This window comes from Drosophila albomicans, chromosome 2L (assembly GCF_009650485.2).
Source record: "Drosophila albomicans strain 15112-1751.03 chromosome 2L, ASM965048v2, whole genome shotgun sequence".
In the NCBI taxonomy this organism is placed as follows: Eukaryota; Metazoa; Arthropoda; class Insecta; order Diptera; family Drosophilidae; genus Drosophila; species Drosophila albomicans.
Window position 1 is genome coordinate 16,067,182 of NC_047628.2, and position 19,589 is coordinate 16,086,770.

General features: G+C 33.7%; 1 protein-coding gene and 1 long non-coding RNA gene across 2 annotated transcripts in view; one reads left to right on the forward strand and one right to left on the reverse strand.

Annotated features, from left to right (window-relative positions):
• The window catches only part of LOC117564821 (uncharacterized), a 35,074-nt gene extending 16,096 nt beyond the window's left edge, over nucleotides 1–18,978 (forward strand). The window contains exon 3 of the long non-coding RNA XR_004571794.2: nucleotides 18,861–18,978. This is a non-coding gene — a long non-coding RNA (uncharacterized LOC117564821). The remainder of the gene's footprint in view (nucleotides 1–18,860) is intronic.
• LOC117564816 (putative odorant-binding protein A5) lies at nucleotides 4,287–5,032 on the reverse strand. Its single transcript, XM_034243738.2, has 2 exons — nucleotides 4,897–5,032; nucleotides 4,287–4,838 (listed from the first exon to the last, which is right to left on the reverse strand). The coding sequence occupies exons 1-2, from the start codon at nucleotides 4,954–4,956 to the stop codon at nucleotides 4,353–4,355; spliced, it is 546 nt and encodes a 181-aa protein (XP_034099629.2). The 5' UTR covers nucleotides 4,957–5,032; the 3' UTR covers nucleotides 4,287–4,352.
• Nucleotides 18,979–19,589: the final 611 nt, after the last annotated feature.

Here is a 19,589-nt window from a genome sequence, read left to right on the forward strand (position 1 = left end):
CGCTATTGATCAGTGCATTTTACTTAATGAAGCTGTATTTAGAGTTTGCTCTAGTTAATTGCGACAGTTTTGTGGATTTTAGCAAAGAGCGAAAATCCTTTTAACAAAAATGACAGATGCAAAGTGAGATAAAAAAGAAGGGGAGATGCAAATAGAGAGAGAGAGAGAGGGGGAGATCAGGGAGTTGGACAGTTGAAGAGTTGTTTCTGTCGTTGATGTTGTTTTTGGAGGCTGGTGGCAAAAGACAGAAATCAAATTACAATTTCAATATGCGATGCGTACGAATGTCTGTTGGTGGCAGTTTTGGCTTTCAATGTGGAGCATGAACTTTCAAGTTGATGTTTAGAATTTCTGCGGGCACACATGTGTGTGAGTGTGTGTGTGTGTGTGCCTGGTAGAGTTTGATTTGAGCCCACAAAATGGATTTCAGTTTGTATGCTTGTGTGCGTCTGTCATTTAATGGAATTTATCACATTTTAACTCTGTGACAGAAACGACAACGTCAGCAGCAGTACTCTCTATCTCCCTCTTTCTCTCTCTCTCTCTCTCTCTCTTCTATTTCTATCTCTGTTCATGTGTGGCCACATGCTCATCCAAGCTGTGCTCTTGTGTCCTGTCATTTGCTCGGTTTGTCAGGCATGCATTTGAAATGTTATTCAATAATGTGCATGAGAGAGAGAGAGAGAGAGAGTGCAAGAGTCTTCGCATATCGAATGGTTGTGCTGCAAGTGTCACTGTGTCATTGATTCCCAGCTAAATCCAAACAAACAATAAATAATGCAAATGCAACAAGTGTGTGCTGTCGCTTTATTTATTCATCTCCAAATCTCCTTCCTTAACGACTTCAACTGGGTTTAGTTTGAAGCAATTAAAAGCCTACTCATCAGTTGGCTATTAAGCAAAATGGAAATGCTTTCTTTTCGCCAAAGCTATTACAAGTTCTGCCCTCGGGATGCGCAAAGTTTGCAAGCAACTTAACGACTCGACGCCGATTATTAAATTAAAACGTGCAAAAAACTTTAGCCAATGCTCAAAGTTTTCTTTGCTGCAGCAACTTGAGCAAAGCATGCAGAATTTGTTAGTTAAAATGTGACGTTTGCTTAAATATTAATTGTTAATTAATATATTATTAAATCGAATGCATCTTCTATATTTTATTATTTCTTTATTTTGCCTTAGTAACAAATTCCTTATACACTCTCATATTAATTTATCCTTCCAAAACTATTTGTTAGCGTATTTAATATTCTTTAGCGTTCAGTTTTTCTTCACTTCCTTTTTTGCATTGCGACGCATAATTTATTATGCGAGGCAAAAATCTGCTGCAGCAAATTTGTCACATGGGATAAATAATAAGAAGAAACTTGCTAAACTTTCAGCACAGCAGCAGCAGCAGCACAACTTGCTTTTGCTTTTGCCACAGGGCCACCGAAGTCCTGAAGCCCTTCAAGGCTAGAGCTCTACGACTAGCTCAGCTGAGCTGAGTGTTGGCGCTGGGGGATTTGTGACAGCGCTTGGGCAGATTACTCATACGCCATGAGCGCTGCGTCGAGCGTTGGCTAAAATATACGGGGAGAAAAAACATTGTGAGCAGGCCAGCGTGAAATTAGTAAGAAAGCACTTAAAGTAGGTCGAATGTGACGCTGCACCAAAAAAAGAGTTGAAACTTAGTTTTGGGCAACAAAACGAAGAAGAGAGAGAGAATTTTCTATTGCAAGTGGAAAAAATGAACGACTAAGGGATATGCTTAGAATTTTTTATAAAGAGAGTTAAAATTAAACAGTTAAATTTATATGGATGATAGTTTTATTCTTAAGTATTTTATGTATGAAACTATAAATATGTATGAATTATAGTTTAATAATTAAGTTTGATAATTATTAAGTTTGATAAATTTATTGTATATTAGTTTCATTCTTAAATATATCATCTATGAATTTATTAATATATATGAATTATAGTTCAATTATTAAGTTCGACATTTGTGGAGCTATCAGGATAGCTTTATATTACAATAAACTATCTTTAAATATTTATATATATATGTATATTATATATGTCTTGGGATAATGTAGATTACAATAAACTTTACCTAAATATAATACTCTTCTATTTATAAAGTTATCAATTTAAAGTTTTCAGGATAGTTGCAAATATTATAATATATTATAATATATATAAAAATATATTTCTCCCCTGTTAGGATCATAAATTCAGCTGATTCAAGTGTTCTCTGAGCCTCGAACTCAGTTGCAATTATTAACTAATGTTTTGTGAGTATATTTAAAAATTTCTTTAGTTTTTGTGATTATAATATGATCTACTTCTTATATTTTTTGAATCTCAAAGTTAGCTCTAAATATGTTTCTTATTAGTGTGGATCATAACTGGTTTTACTTGGCATATCAGGGGTATCTAGAATTGTTATAAAAATCGTACTAAGCCACAATTTCACTTTGATTTCTTGTTAAAGTTGAAATTCATGCGTATCTTCTTGAAGAAATTTGCAGTTCGTTATGTCTTGAAGACAAACTAAGCCGACGAGACAACATTGCGTTTGCATATTTAAAGCCATCTGAAAACTTTATGCTCTAGCATGTTGCCTCTGGCTGTTCCCTTTGCCTCTGCTCCACACTTTCCTTCACATCGGTTTTTGTCTTAACCGCACTAAAAACTGCAAGCACTTTCACTTACTTATGTGTTTATATAGCGTTTTAATGGACTTCGCACAGCTTGTGAGCATCACATGAGCTGCCTTATTGGTCTTATCGCTCCGGCGTGCTAAGACGCCACTAAATATGTCAAAATAAAGGCAAATTTATACACAAACTGATAAAAATAAAGAAAATATAAAAAAAGAACAACATAGAATGAAGACGGTTTTTTTTCTTTGGGTTATGTTGTTGGCTGGCGGCAATGCTGCAACAATTGCTATCTTGACATTGTCATCTCTCTAGAACTGTGAGCTGGGAAATTGCCATTGAAATTGGCCCAAGCTGCCTGCAGCATCATGAGACTTTGCTTTGCTTGTTGGTTCTCGTTTCGTTTCGTTTGGTTTGGTTTGGCTTGTTGTTGTGCTTTGGCACGCCTATCAGTGGAATTGAATCAAATTACCTTGTAATCTTAACCTTAAGGTTATTTGCCGTTTGCCACAAAACGCTTTGTGCCCTCTGCGTTTAGTTACTATTCAAGTGGCTCCCCGGTTTCCACTTCTTTTACTTTCCACCTCCAGCTCAACTTCTTGGCTCTCGCATTACATCGAGTCGCGTTTGACGTTGCACCTTTAACACTTGTTTCGTGTTGCGGGTGGGTTTCTCTTCTCCTTTTTTTGAGAGGAGGAAATATAAATGGAAATCTAGCATTACGTCTTATCATGATTGCAAAGTTTAAGTGACTTTTCTGCAAGTGCAAAGCGATAGCTGCCACAGTTACTTTTCGTTTCTCCTCCTCCATCTTTTGTACTTTCATGTTGTTGTGGCACTTTGAAAATGTAGCAAGTCAATCAATGTTTGTTCGCCTGTCTGCTCTGAGAGCTAGTAGCTTGGAGAGCTGAAATTGTGGTAGTAAGTAAAAGTTAGTTAAATTTCGATTAGACTTCTGCATGTTGTAAAGTTGAGTCTTTGACTCGGCTCTGCTTTCGATTATAAAGGTTCCCTTGAGCATTTTTATATTCAACGAAACTACTTAACTGATATTCTGACAACTTAAAACTGAGCTGAGAGCAGATAAGAAAAGATTTTGATTTGATATATTTTGATTGAAGGGAATTATCAAGAAAAGTGTAGAAAAGGTTTACGAGTTAGTTGATAAATATTGTAATAAATATTAAAAGAAATTTCAAATTTGTAATTCCATGATTATAACATAAGATTTGATTGGATTTTTATGATTTTCATTGAACTAATTGTATGGATAGATGAAAAGATTATCAAATAGGAATCATAAAAAAAGTAGAATATAATACAATTCATTTCTGAGCTGATATTTGAAGTATTAAAAAAAATTAGTGATTTGAGTGAGCAAATTTGTTGAAAATATTATTACAAAATACGATTTCTTCCTAACCTAGTGTGTTGTATATTTTAAAAATAATACTGGACTGTCTTGTGTGAATTCAAAAAACATTGAGGGTATTTCACAGTCGAGCACACTGGACTGTAACTTTCTTGTTTAATAGTAATTATTACACGATTTTTTTCATTATTTTTGCCTGTTTTTGATGCAAGTAATTACAAAAGATAGAAATTTTCGATTAACTCTTACAGCTAAAAGATTATCATATAGGAACCCATTACCAAAATAATTATTGTGCACATATAGTAAGTTTGTTCTTTTTCCTCTCTCCTTTCCCCTCACTCACTCACATCGTACAACATTTTCATAAGCTCCGGCACGTAATCATCCCACTTGGACTGGAAAACATTGCCAGCCAATGGATCACTCATATCGTATTTCTGCGTAAAGCGCTCCACATCGAAGTTGCTATGATCCTCGGCATTTTTCAGATCCATTTTCTTTTCCTCAATATCCAATTTCTCCGATTGCTGATAGACCAACACCACATAGCGACACAGACCGCTGTCTTTGGGTGGCAAAGGACCATAGTATTCAGAAATCGCTTGACCCTTGGCCACATCGATGCCGGGCACATTGACAACCAGCCAATGTAGCCACGAGCGATAGATGGGATTCTCACGACTCGGTGCATCGGGACTCAACATGACAATGGTGTAAAACGTTCCTGGATCGGCATTCCATTCGAGTTTCGGCGGGAATTTCAGTTCCGTGGGCGTATAAACTTTGCCCTCCTCAATCTCCAGTTCGTTTTCGAAGCTCAACTAAAGTTCAAAAGCAAATTTAGTTAGGCAAAACGTTAGAACGTGTCTTAAAGTTGACCTTTAGCAGTTCCTTGGGCGGCTCCTTGAGGACATCGGGTATCACCTCCAACTCCTTCATCACTCGTCGCACATTCAACTCGTCCTGCTCGGCCCGAGTCAAACACAACACGCAGAGCAAGAAACCGAAGTGGAAATGCATTGTAAATGCTTTTGAGTCCATAATGCCAACAGCTTTTTATATAGCATGCGCCTCCCTTCAATCGATATTGTTTTGCCACTAATCGTCGACGACTCGAAATTGTCAACGCAAATATAATTAAGCAAATTGAGAGCCGAAGCAATTTGCAATCATTTGTCCGGTTCGTGCAAATATTTACAAATATATTTAAATGCTCGAGCAATTTTGAATAATTCGAGCAGCTTTTGTTGCGACACAATTGAAATTAAGCTTAAGCTCTCTCGGCTGCTCTTCAATTACATGTAGAATAAGTATAAATTGTTTGACGTTCGAATAGAAATATCTATTTAAATGGATAGCACATTACATTTGTGTGTAATTTGGCTTTTGTGTTATTTTTGTCGCCTGTTTATTCAACGAGAGAATTATTGAAATATCTCAATCTATAACAAAAGTAATTCATTTTGATTGTCTATTTTGTAATTTCATAAAAATTTGATTATTTACAGACAAATTTATTGCACATATAAAGACTTTTTGTTGAGAGTTGAAATAATTAAATCTATATTAAATTATTGACTTTGTTTTCCATAAGAAATCGATTATTAGGTGTGTTAGGAGTTTAAATTCATTTCAGTTATCTAATTTGTTTTATCATAAGACTTATATATGTATGTTAAAATCTAAAATAATTCATTGTGATTGCATAAGAGTTTGATATTTAATATGTGAAAGGCCCTCAAATTGCGATCCACTGTTTTGTTAGTTAGTTTCTTTAGCGTATTTTTTACATTAAAATTGCTTAAGTAAAAAATAAGAAAACATTTTTTCTATTAATTATAAAGTTTTCGCTCTTAGTTTAATTTCTGCAGCATAACTTAATTAAGTGAATCCATTTTCCGGCATACATTTGCATGGCAAATTAAAAGATGGAACAAGGAACAGAAAAAAGGAGGAAGATGCCATACATAATTTGCAAAACTATGTGCATTTTTTTGTGATTTTTTCGCACAGCAGGAGGCAGAAACAAATAAGCAGTAAAAATGTGGAAGAGATGAGATGGGATGAGGAAGAGGAAGAGTTGTTGCGCCTCAGTGCTGGCAACAACGTTGTGTGCTTCAACTTGTGGCAACATGTGCGTCTAATGTGCGCACATTAGCAACACAAATGCAGTCGACTTGCCTGAAGGATGTGGATGAGCAGCAGCCAGCCAGCTAGCTAGCTAGCTAGCTGAACGAAGTTGAGTCGAGTTGAGTTGAGATGAGCTGTGCCAAGCCAGCGCCACTCAAGCAAACGAACGCACTTAATTTATGCAATTTGGTTAACAACGTTAAAATTGTAGACACAAGAGGAGAAGAGAGGCAGAGAGGGAGAGACTACGAGTTTTGGGTTGGCCTAGACTGAGAGGCAGCAGCCAGACATAAATCAAAATGGAAACAATAACGCAGCTTCTCTCCAGAGCTGGCTGGGAAGCTGCACGAAAGGAGTAATAAGGATAATGAAGCAGCATACAGCACAGCACAAGAGGCAGACGTTGTGGCATGCCGGGCACTTGCCATGTAAACGATGATGAGCACGATAATGATGGCATTTGAATGGGCACACACACTACACACTCACACACACACTCAGTCTCTACGTCTGATGTCGTAATTTGAACACTGCTCCAGCAATTTTCCTCCTTCAATATTTGCGTAAATATTGGCTCATTATTTGGCCATATTATATATTAATTTGCTTATTAATTATTTGAACGTTTCCAATTCCATAAGGTGAAGTGTGTGTGCCTGTGTGTGACATTTTGCAAAAGATTTTTCCCCAGTTATTAATATGCACCAAATTAATTGGCAATTTTCTTTGCTTGAATAAACAAAACGAAGCATTTGCTTCACCTGTTTGCGGACTAAATTAGTTATTGAGATTTGCAGATTTCGAAATTAGTTAAATATAAAAAGTTGGAATTAGAATTGCTCTAAGCCATTGTTTAGACCAATAAGTTAAGTTAGCTTAATCAAGTGTAACAAGAGCAGTTGAAGTGAAAAACATTGCTTTATGATTATTAGCCTAATGTAAATTTATAATTCAACGAACACCATTTGGGCTTTGGTTTACAAAAAAAAGATGGGATGCAATTTAATATTTACATTGCATTTATGCAATAATTAAACATAATTTGGAGCTCAGTTTACACGAAAAAAAGGTAACAGCTAAGATTTCATCTTAAGTCTTTGCTTTAAACTTTTTAGAGATTATTATAACAGTGTGTCTATGAAGATTATGAATGAAGTACTGTATCGATATACCAAATATAGTCTTCGGCATATTTTCAGTATATTTCGGTTTAATTATTTGGTAAATTTAAAGAATATGGCTTCATTGAAAATGGATGGCGACTAGTCTGTAGCTGCCTTACTTGTTTCATTAAACATCATAATATAAATTTATACTTAATTGATAACAAATTCAAATTAATGAAATATAATTTATTACTTTCTACATAAATTACTGCCACTTTAATTAAAATCGACATCCGCTCTTATGAAATTGACAGCTTACAAAATTTGCAAGTGTCCCCAGTAATCTTGATACTATTCACTCTCTCAATAGATTGCAGAACAAAAAGCAAAAAAGCACCACAACAAGGACAATAGAGTATCTCCATCTCTCTCTCTCTCTCTCTCTCTCTTTCTTTCTGTCTCTCTTGAGTCTGTCACATTTTATTAGCCTCAATCGTGGGTTGCATTTTTATGGGCCAAAACCCAAGTAGCTATGGCAGTTGCCACAGCTTCTGGCTGCATTATCTAGTTACTTTTACAAGTTTTTGCCCAAGATTACGAACGTTGAGCTCAAAGCTGCAGCTGCAGCTCCGACTGAAGCTCTATTCATGAAAACTTTTGCATTGTTGTTGTAGCTGCTGATTCTGTTACTGTTGTTGCACTAATTTGCATGACCTTTGGCTGTGGCTGCGGCTGCGACTGAGACCAGCTCAGGGAGTACCCAGGTAACCAACTAACCAAGTAACCAAAAGCCATCTCACCCAAAAAAACCCAACCCCATCCTGGAAGCGACTCGCTGCAGAACTTGCATTTGAATGGCATTTCATTTGCGACGCTTTTCAACGTTAATGCCATGGAAAATGCATAAATTGTGGCACTCAAGTGGAGAAGTTGCTGAAAAACAATGGCTTCTTGGTTTGACATCAATGTGAAAGCGAGGAAAGAGTATTGTGGATAGCAGGTAATATTGTAGATGGAGAGATGTTAGCCGGGCTAATTAGCAATCGCCAAGTTGAGCTGCAGCTTATCAGTGCACAAGTTGTGCTTGAATGCTGCGATGCTCTTTAGTATTTCATTTGCAACGCAGCAAGGTGGTAGTATATTTTTTTCTTTTCATATTATTCCCTGGAGAGGAATGTCCTCATTTCAGTTCTTGGTTTGATTAACAGAGTGATAGAGTAGCAATAAATTATACAACTAAACTACTTAATACAAAAAAGTATAGCTAAATAAGATTTAAAATATCTGAACAAAAACCGAACTGAATTAATTAGAAAAAGTCGCAGATATTCTATAGCAAAGTATAAGAATTTATCCAGTTTTACTTTTTGTATTTATTAGTTTTATGTATTTATTTTTAAATTCAATATTTTTATGTGTGCTTCTTAGTTTGTTCATATTAGTAAAATATATTACTGGCATCTTTAAATAATTTGAAAAATGAAAATAATTGTAACGCATAATTCAGCGAATTTTCGAAGTTGAAGAAGAAGTGAAATATTCACACTTTAAGCAGGCATTAAAATATAATAAAAGGTAACTAGGTTAAAAGCATGCTAAAAGTTATTATGGTTTCAAATTCACTTTTCGGATTTGAATTACGAAATGGAAATGTTTAAAACGAAGCACGAAATTTGCTTTTAAGATGTTGTTCACTTTGCGTTGTGTTGTGTGTCTGAAATTACAGCTGTCCCTTTCCACATTTGTATAGAGAGAGATAGAGAGAAAGTGGAGAGCAAATGGCATTTGGCAATTTCACTTGTTGTGTGTATCCTTTTTGGAGCACACACACACACACATGCACACACAGCAGGACTAAAGCGCTTGATATATCCATTTCGTTTGGAGGATTCTTCGCGTGCCTCGTTGAGAGCGCGCTGGCAAACAACAAAAAGCAATTGTAGTTGTTGTTATTGTTGTTACTGTATTACATGCGTGTGAAGCGTACAGCAAAAGCAACAACAACAATAACAATGGCAACAACAATGTGAACAACAATCATCCAAAACTGGGGAATTGTTCATTTGGAGCTCAACTTTTGAGCTGATGCTGTGTGTGTGTGCGCATTGTGTTTATTTATTTAAGTGTTATTTCGTTTTATTTTTGCAAATTGAGTTATAAACAAGTTTTGAAAATTGTTTAAATGGAAAAAACAGATTGAATATCCTCCTCTGCAGCAACAACAACAATAACAACACCAACTAGAGTGGAGGCGACTCTGAACGAGGAGGCAACTCCGAGTGGCAGCCACTTGAGCACATGTCAAGTGGAAAATCGTTTTGTTGTTGCCTCCTCCGTTGCCCGTCGCTTGTAAAATGTGTGCGGCGAGCGCTATGAATATGTTTTTGATAAAGTTTATTTATATATGCAAATCGCATAATACTCGGCATGCAGCAAAAAGGGTTTTCGTATTCACTTTTCGCATTTCCCATTCGCATTTCGCTTTTGCTTTTGCGTGCAAGTTTAAATTGGTTTGCCATTTCTGCTCCTATCGCTTCCTATATGAATTTATATTTATCATATGAGAAAGCAATATATATATATGTGCTTCCTCTTTACTTTTTGGATAATTTCCGTTTGAAATTTCCTTTAAAAAAAATCAGGCGATACATTTTCACTCTCTCTCGGTATATCTTTGCACCTTATCCGAAGTTTTCCAGCTGACTGCCATTTTCTTTATTGTCATTGGCATCCTTCCAATCTGAGAGGCACAACTCAAACTTGTCGGCAACATTTACCGATTTATTTATTTTGATTAAGTGCGCACAATTGTGCTGCTGCTTCTGAGTGGGGAGAGCAAAGGGGAAGTAATTGCGGCAATGTGACGCCTCGCGTTATGTGCTGATAACATTTTGGCTTTTGCGTATCGAACACGCGCATTAAAAACAACAACAACAACAACAATCGCAAGCACAGTTAATAAAAAATGAAACACGAGTGATAGCTTTAGATTGAGCTTGGTATAATGTACAACAAATTTGAGCAAATAAGCAGTGTGTTATACTTTCGAAATTTATTGCAACTCGTGTCTGGAATTTATTGAGAAATTTTGCTACAAATTGCAAAAGTATAATTTATGTGCTACATTGATATATTAATCGGTTTTAATATACACATTTTGTTGTAATGTTTTTCATGTGCGTTTTTATACTCAGCATCGAGATTAATACAATCTGCTTACAACTCTTAAACAGCAAACTGGATTGTGCTTATATTAACATTCACATGAATTTATAGACCTGAGAGATCTTCCAGTAATTAGATTTTTCATAATACGTTTATTTATGAATTTCTCAGTAAAAATATGAACAAATTTTTAAATCAACTTCTTCTAATAAAGTCTAGTGTCTAGCCTTACTCCCTTCGAGACCAAAATTGCCTAAAGACAACCTTTTCTTTACTATATATCAGAGTTCGAATCATATTGATAGATATATTTTATTATATAAATTGTATAAGTTATTAAAGCTTTAATTAATACATGGCCTAAAACGGCTTTGGATGACATTCTGGTATATTTTATACTTTAACATTTAGTTAATTTTCAACGTAATAGCTTATCGATATACCAAGTACCTTATAGTATATTTTTATCGTTGCAGTATATATATATTCCAAACATAGTCTTGAGTATATTTAGTGCTCTACAGATTTTTATCGTAATAGTATATCGATATATCAAGTACAGTCATCACTACATTTCCGTATTTTTTCGATACTCGCACTTTTTTTTACCAAAAATAGGTGGCGTTTATTTCACAATCGAGTTCACTCGACTGTAGCTTTCGTACTTATTTTTCATTTAGTTTTAGTCAAAAGTCCTTCTATCTGCATTTTGTCATTGACAAAGTGTCGTATAGTATTAGTATTCCATTTATTTTCACATTTTTTCTTAAAATAACCTTCAGATTCAATTCGCAATTCAATTCCTTCTTAAAGGCGTTAAGTCTCGAGTTCTCTCATTCTCTCCCTCAAAGCAGCTACCCTAACTTACCTTTATCTTATCGCCATCAATTGACAATTTGATATTTAAATGCAATTATCAAACTTATCAGAAATCATACTCAAACGACACACACAATGAGGACACTTCAATAAAGCCCGCTGGGCAATTGTTATGTCTTTATTAACGAGCCGCAACCAAAAGTTTGGTTGGGTTGCGGCAAATGGACAATGGACACAGAGAATGAAAGAGAGTGGACATAATACTATAAAAATATTAATGTTGGCTAATAAAAGGGCGAGAAGCAGGCAAGAAAACGATTAACCCAGAACAGATACTATAAAAAGGGGGACGGTCTCAAGTCGAAAGTTTTTGGCAGCTTAACAACTTGGCAAATGTGAAGCAAATTTCCTTTTTTTTTTTCTTTTGCTGTTCTGTTTGGTTTTTATATTTTAACGATAACAAATCGCTTACGGTTAACAGGCGGCATTAATTCTCATTGTGGCGTAATTTTCACAGCGCCATTTATTGGCTAATTAAAATGGAGTTTGCTGCCGTCTTTGAAAGTATTTCCAAAGTGAGAGAGAGAGGGAAAGAGACAACAAGGACCTCAGGCTATATGCTCGGTGCGTGTAGAACATGAAGTGAAAGGAGCTGTAAATAATGACCGCAATTAATAATTTTGACAATTTACACAACATTGGGCAAAAGATAAGGCAAAACTCTGTGTGCGTGTGAGGAGGAGAAAGGAAGGCAATTCTTTTTGATTTCTTGACAAACAGAAGTAAAAACCCTTTCTCGCTGAGCACTCTGCTAATTTGCTCACTTGCCTAATAAGTTGTGCAGAAGTGAACAGTTCTTAAATTTTATTTAATTGCATATTTATTGCTGTCTTCGCAGCGATATTGTTTCTCAATTCAATTTCGAACGGAGATGGAAACCCTTCAAATTAGTTCACTTCGCTGTTGTTGACAACTTCCAAATGCGTAAACCTTTTTACTTTTATTTTTAAGGAGTGAAATAATTGGGTATTATGATTTACATAAGATGTTTGTTCTTGTTTATTTGAAATCTATTTAGTATTTTCAAAATTTTTGAATGTTTATTCCATATCTTCACCATTGTATTATGCATTTTTTAAACTAGCATGTAAATTTGTATTATAAAATAAAGTCATTTCACACATAAATAGTTGCAAAAGGAACTAATTAAAGACAATATTTATTAAATGTTTAAGAAGGAAGTTTTTACGAAGCAAAAAAAATGAATTTGGGTCTTAAGTCCACATATAATTGTAGTAGCATTCTCATTTTTCATCTATATTTCTCAAGTATAATATATTTATACTTTTTAACAATAATAATTTAATAATTTTTTATGGGGAAAGTTTTCTCAAAACATAAAACCACATTTCATTGTAATAGTATTCTCATTTGTTTCATAAATATAATAATAATATATTTCTACTTTTTCTACAAAACAAAATATTAAATTTATATAAAGAAATACATTTTTAGGAGAAAAGTTTTCACATATGAAAATAGTCAATTACAATTTTAAGTTCAAACATTTCATTTTTTTTTCTCATTATTGCAATTTATTTATTTGACGAACATTACTGTTCGTATCAACTAGTCTTAACATATTGTCTAACATCTCGTTTAAATTATTTTTCGAACAATTACTGCTAAAGACAATATTCAATTACCTCTCTAAGAGTATCAAATAGTCTCTGTTCATAGTTCAATGTGCTTTCTTGTCAGTTTTACTTTTGTTATTCGCTTAAAAATAAATCAATTATTTTAATTCACGTTGACAACTCGCGTGATTTGCAGCCCAACAACAACAAGAACAACAGAAACAAGAACAAGCTGAAGAGCCACCACGATATTATTTTTTGTGGTCCACTGCTCTTTTGCACTTGACATGGGTATGTCAACGGGGTTGACAAGTGAGGAGGGGGCTTTTGACGTATTGCCGTGGTGGCAGAGGGGGGTGGGGGGAAGGCTGCGTTCAATAGGGGTTCAATAACAAGCCGCAAGTGAAAGAATGTCATGCATAAAATGTCAATAGCAGATACGTGAATGTGAATATGAATGAAAATGAATGCGAGTGCGGGCATTCAATCTCTCTCTTTTTTTTTATAAATATTTATTCAAGATAATGCTTATTAAAGCGTTTTTGTCTGTTATGAAAAACACATGTGTGTGCAGTTTTCATTTAAAAAAAAAAATGTTTATATTAATAAAATGATGACGAGCAATTAAAATTTGCAGTTATTGAATTGATAGTTTGTGAAAGTGTCAGTCTTCAATTAACACAGGAGTTGAGGATTAAATGAAAAGCAATTCAATAAAATAAAACTTTAGTTCGAGAAATGAATATTATTTTCAGTTGTTGTTAGTTCCACAATAGTGTTATTTACAGCATTTTAAGCCTTCAATTTCTATTAACAACCAAAACAACCAAAATAAACAAACAAGCCTTTGCAATATGCAAATCAAGTTGCAAGTTGCTGTGAACACAAGAACTCAGTCGAGTGTAATATCTCTGCTTTCGGGCCATAATCATAATGGAGGCTCTTATTCTATTGCTCTGGCTCTTGAATACACAATTTTCCACTATCATTAATTACCTCGCTCTCTGAATGATGGTCCAAAAACTTTACTACAACACAGTTTTCTCCATTGCCCCATAATTACACACACACAATAGTACAACAAAAAGCATAATAGAAAATTCTTGTTTTAATGCTGTTCCTTCTGCTATCGCAGGGAAAGAATGTTGCCGCAAAAGAGATAAAAAGTAGAAAGAGTGAGAGAGAGAGAAGTAAACTTATGACAGAAATTCAATAGCGCATGCAATTGAAGAAATTATTGTGCAATTTCAATAACTTTCAATTGGGTTTTCAATTTTCTGCATACACTCTTTGTACGGAACTTTATCTTATCTTATCTTTATTCTGAGCGACAGCCCTTGATCCTCCTCCCTCGAATTCTCGAAGCCAAGCAAACCGAATCGAGCATAAAAAACTGAAAAACTTTCACAACTTTTCAGTCTGTCCTTCGACGATTTCCGGCCATTGAGGAGCCCATTGGCCAAGAAATGTGAAGTGCAGCCATAATTGTGTAGGGTCATGAATGGAATACAGCTGAACTTCTTTATAAGGAATTTTTGTTGCTATTGAATTTTGTATATTAACATAATTGTTAGAAAAGGCTTAATTGATGAAGAATTTAAAAGTGGTTTAATATAAACTTTACTTACACTAGATGTTTGTTGTATTATGTTTGGTAAAAAGAAATTTGGTTTGATATTTAATATCTGTTTCACTAAAGCAAGTAATTAAAAATAAGAATTTATCCTAAGTTAAGCTGCTTGTTTAATAAAGTTAACATAATAATAAAGTATTAATTTACTTGCTTCCTGTACTAAAAATATAACTAAATATATTTGAATAATTTACACTTAACTTAAATTGTCTAATTGTTTTAAAAAGTTTAGGAAATAAATATATATTATATATATATATTATATTAGTTTAATAATTAATATTATAAGATATTACACTCATTTCTTTAATAAAGTAATTTTTAAAGTCTAAACAAATATGATATAAGATTCATTTTACACTCATAATATTCAAAATAATAACACAAACAAATAAGAAAGCTACAGTAGAGTGTGTTTAAGTATCGAACCAGTACAGCAAGAAGAAAATAGTACTATACCAACACAGGTACAAAATATTCAATTTGGGCCAAACCTCATAGTTTAGCAGTGTGAAGAATTACGATTAGTGAACACGAAACCTTGACGCTTCAATCGCCTCAACGGTCTAGCTGGTAGGAGTCTCTTACCAAGTCTGCTTCTATGGGTTAGCAACCTATCGCTATATCGGCTTGTGTGTCTGCCAATCTGCTCCTCAGAATGTATTTTCAGTGCGGTGTAGGGTATTATAAGATATTACACTCTTTTATTTAATAAAGTAATTTTTTAAAGTCTAGACAAATATGATATAAGATTAAATTTATACTGGATAATATTCAAATATAATAGCACAAGCAAATAAGAAAGTTACAGTACTGTGAAATACCCGCTACCCTTTTGAATAACTTTCAATACAGTATTAATTTTATATTTCAAATAAATATACCGAAAATATACTAAAACGTAAAATGTGATGTATTTGGTATATAAATAGCACTACATTAAAAATATACCATAAATTGCTAAATATAGCAAAGAGTGTAAAATGTACCATACTTTACATCATATCTTTTAATAAGGCCCACAATTTTTATCTGATCGCAACCAAATTTTCGGGAATCATAACATTTAGCTTTTAATGTTTACATTAATATATCAGCGTTTACTTTAATCTTTACATCTTTCTTTTAATCTTTGAACAATTTTTAGATTAGTCAACCAGCTTAACATTTCTTTACTTTTACAACTTTTAACTTTTCGTTTTAATTTTTAAGTTTTTACTTAAGCTCAGCATTTCTTTTACTTTTGTTTAACATTTCTTTCAAATTTTAGATTAGTCAATCAGCTATTAGTTTAGTCTTAATATAAGTTATATTTATTCGGTACATTTTACTGCTTTAAATCGTAAACAGTTCAACAATAAAATGAATTTTCTGTTGCATACTGAATTTAAGTGCAACCACTAGGTAAAAGTAACACAATTTGTCTTGGGGAATGTGCGTCATAAAGCAGCTGAAATGTATTTAAGTTAAGACATTGCAATGATTTGTTAGTTTCCCATGCTTATGCCATATAGAACAAGTGCATATGCCGGACTGGCCAGTCGGTTCTATGCTGTCCGGTATGCAAGTCATAATAACAAAATATGACGCCATTTGCCTGCAATTTGAAGAGCTTAACTATGTAAATCTTTTAATATGGCCAATGGATATGGCAGCAACAGCAACAAACATAGAAAAAAAGCAAACTAGATGCATAAAACCAGAATGCAAACAGCGTCGCGGCGGCGACTGAAGCCAAAAGGCAAACAATGCAATCCAAAGAGAAGAAGAAGAACTTCTGCTGGCAACGCTCCCAACAGACAGATAGTCAGCTAGGCAGCCAGGCTGCGTCTGGATTTCGATTCCCAGGCGGAAGACATGCAACGAAAATATGCCTCAAGGCGATGCTCTGTGCGCACGGTGTGCAGAAAACGAAGCAAACTCAAAGTTTTTCGCATAAACATGAAAAACATGAAAAACAGCAAACAACTTGCAAAACTCACGAAAGTACAGCTAAGGGCAGCTTGGGGAGGGGGCGGAGTGTGGTTAAAGGATGAAACCTTGGCCGGGTTATGCATAAAGCAAAACCAAAAACGAAGACAACAAGACACACACACACATGATATATGTATGCATCCAACCATGCATCTTCTCTATAGATACGAGTAAACTACATTCATACATACATATATATAATACTATATACGTACATATATGTTTGTACATGCCTCGCTGCATATCATATTCGCGGGCTACGTGAGTTGTATACGCAGTGTAGTTGCCAGTGTTGTATAATGCTGTCTGTGCCCGCCAGGTAAATACACCTATCTCCCTCTTCCTCTCTCTCTCTCTATCTCATCCACTCTGACTGCAATTGGAAACAATATTTGCGCTTTACAGCAACCGCTTGCCAAATATTATACATATAGCATAGGTCAGGAAGCTTTAACTGAAACGTATTCGCTTTTGCAAGGGATGCGAAATGTGTTCTAAAAATTCAGCTTACTTAAAAATGTTTCAACAATGCAAACTATTTATTTATTTGTCTTAAAAATAACGAACTTTTATTTAAATTAGAACTTAGATACCAAAATGAAGACTACAACTTTTTCCAAAGTTAAGAAATCGAAAATATTAAATGTAAGAAATTTATTAAATTGTAGAAAATCTTCCAAAAAGTTAAAAATGTATTTGAAATTAGTCGTTTAGAAAACAATCTTATCTGAATGAAATAGGCTGTCTAAAAGATGTTTCAACTTTGCAAAGGTTTTATTCATTTCATTTAAAAAAATATCTAAAAATCTTCTTGGGTTGTTTTAATTATAGACTGTTTCAAATGTTTCTTCACTCTAAGAATTATAAGTCACTTAATTGGAAAATTCAAAGTTTATGAGATTTCTATTCTCTATAATACTGTTAGAAATATGAATAAATTTCTAACAAATTCTTTAAGATAGAAACTATTAACATATATAATAGAGAAAAGGTTATTAAAGTTATTGAATACTCAAAGTGTGGTAACATACTTTTAAAATTTTACAATTGCTTTCTTAAATTCTTGCTGTACTATATCTATAAATTTTCTATCAACATCTTTCTTTATACATTTTGTTTATGTTCTAAGGATAGATAGTAAATAAAAGCAACACTTATACTAATTAGTTCTAAAAGCTTCTAACAATTTGCAGATATGTTTGCTCTTTTAAATTTTATTGAGCTGAAACTTTATTAGAAAATATAAAAATGTATAAAAAATGTAGACTTTTTACAATTGATTCGATTATACAGAGAAGAGAGAACAATTATAAATATATACTCTTAAACTTCTTATAGTTAATATGCTATACTTCTACTTAGATTTCTTCAACATTCTTAGATCAATTGTATACTCTTATGAAATCGCTTCAGTTTGTACAATATAAAAACACCTAAGTTTTCATTACAATCTTGTAACTTTAATTTACCTACACTAAAACATCGTGAAGTTCTCCATCACGCAGCTAGCACTGTTAACTAAAGTACTTGAGTGTACTGTATGTTCGTCAAACTGAAATGCCGGGGCTGATTTCAAAGCAAGCAAGTGTCTCAGTTTTTACCAAACCATTAATCAAACAATTAGAGCTGGTTGCGTCAAGTAAGTGTGGCACAACAGTTTGCTACCCCTTCGCTATCCACAAACGTATTTGCATAAATTATGGCTTCATAATAACCGCTATTTGTAATTTTGGTCACTGCAGGGCGTTTTGTCCGTTACGCCCACTCTTAACACCCTCGAACACAAAGGGTTGCTTCTCGCCCAACTGATGATGATAAAGTACTCTGAGCGAAGCAGAACACAGTACAGCAGCTGCACAAAATACTTTTGCAAATCAAAGTCTTAAAACCAAATATGTATTTTGAATAAATCTCTCGATGGTATTTCAGTGTTTGACTGGGTTTTAGAAACGGTGGGGATTATGCTTTAAATAGTGAAATAATATGTTTTTCTTTGCCACATATTTAGTGAATATCAACAGTAAAATAATATCTTTTTATGGCAAAACTATTATTATTTTTATCAATTTATTGAAATGACGAACACAATTCTTATTGCAGTGACATGAGCCAGAGGAACAAATTTATAATATTTTAAGAATTTACTATTTATCATAATTTTATTTAATTTGAATTGTTATGAAAAGTATATGAATTGGTGTTACTCTTAATGCATTTTAAATACATTTTATGATGTAACTAATTTAATTTCTCATCCTTTTTCTTTTCTTAATTCCTTTTAATATTAATTGTTTATCTAATTTAATTTTTCTTTCTTTTCGAAATAATTTTTTTTTAAATTGTTTATCTAATTAAATTTTTTATTCTTTTTCATTTCAGGGTAAGAACATGTTATCCTAATTTGAACATAATTTTGGGTTGGTGCGAGCAAGCAATCAAATTTCTGCAAGAAATAAAATTAATATTATAACAATGTAAAGCTTGCAAAAAAATAAAAAAGTTATTGATTACCTAGAGTGTGGAGTATAATTTTTCAATCGCTACATCTTGAACATTTTAAGAATGAAAAATAGAGGAAAACAATTATAATTCTTTAATTAATAAATTACAAAAAACTGACTATTTATTAAACACTTTTCTTAGTAATCTAATAAATAATAAAATAACTAAGTAACATGTTTTTAAGATGTGCTATAACACTTAATGCTTACAAGCAGAAAGCATATTAGAATTCAGCAAACGTCCAAAGCGTGCTGATAACTGGAGTGTCATTTAAGGTGATTATGCTATTCAAAGAAATTGCTGCAGCAAAAGTGCGAAGAGCCAAACTAAAAGTGCCACTCGAGTAGATAAGTCTCAGATTGTTATTGGACACAAAATGTCAGGAAATGCAGGTCATTCAAATTAAAACGCAAAACTGCAAGACAATTATCGGCTGGTGATAAAGATAGAAGAGGTACACAACGAACATCGAGGCTCGTCACGCATAACAATAACAATTAAAATGTACGACAAGTGCAAATTGAAGATGTTTGCCAATATCTGGGCGCATAATCCCCATGCTAGGCAGTCCAGAGGTAGCTAAAAAGCATAAATAATGGAGCTAGC

Bases quoted from the DNA above. Each gene is read 5' to 3' on its own strand.
- LOC117564816 (XM_034243738.2), bottom strand. From the start codon at position 4,956: ATGAAGGAGTTGGAGGTGATACCCGATGTCCTCAAGGAGCCGCCCAAG. The intron at 4,839-4,896 runs GTCAACTTTAAG...TTTGAACTTTAG, and splicing joins CGCCCAAGGAACTGCTAAAG to TTGAGCTTCGAAAACGAACT.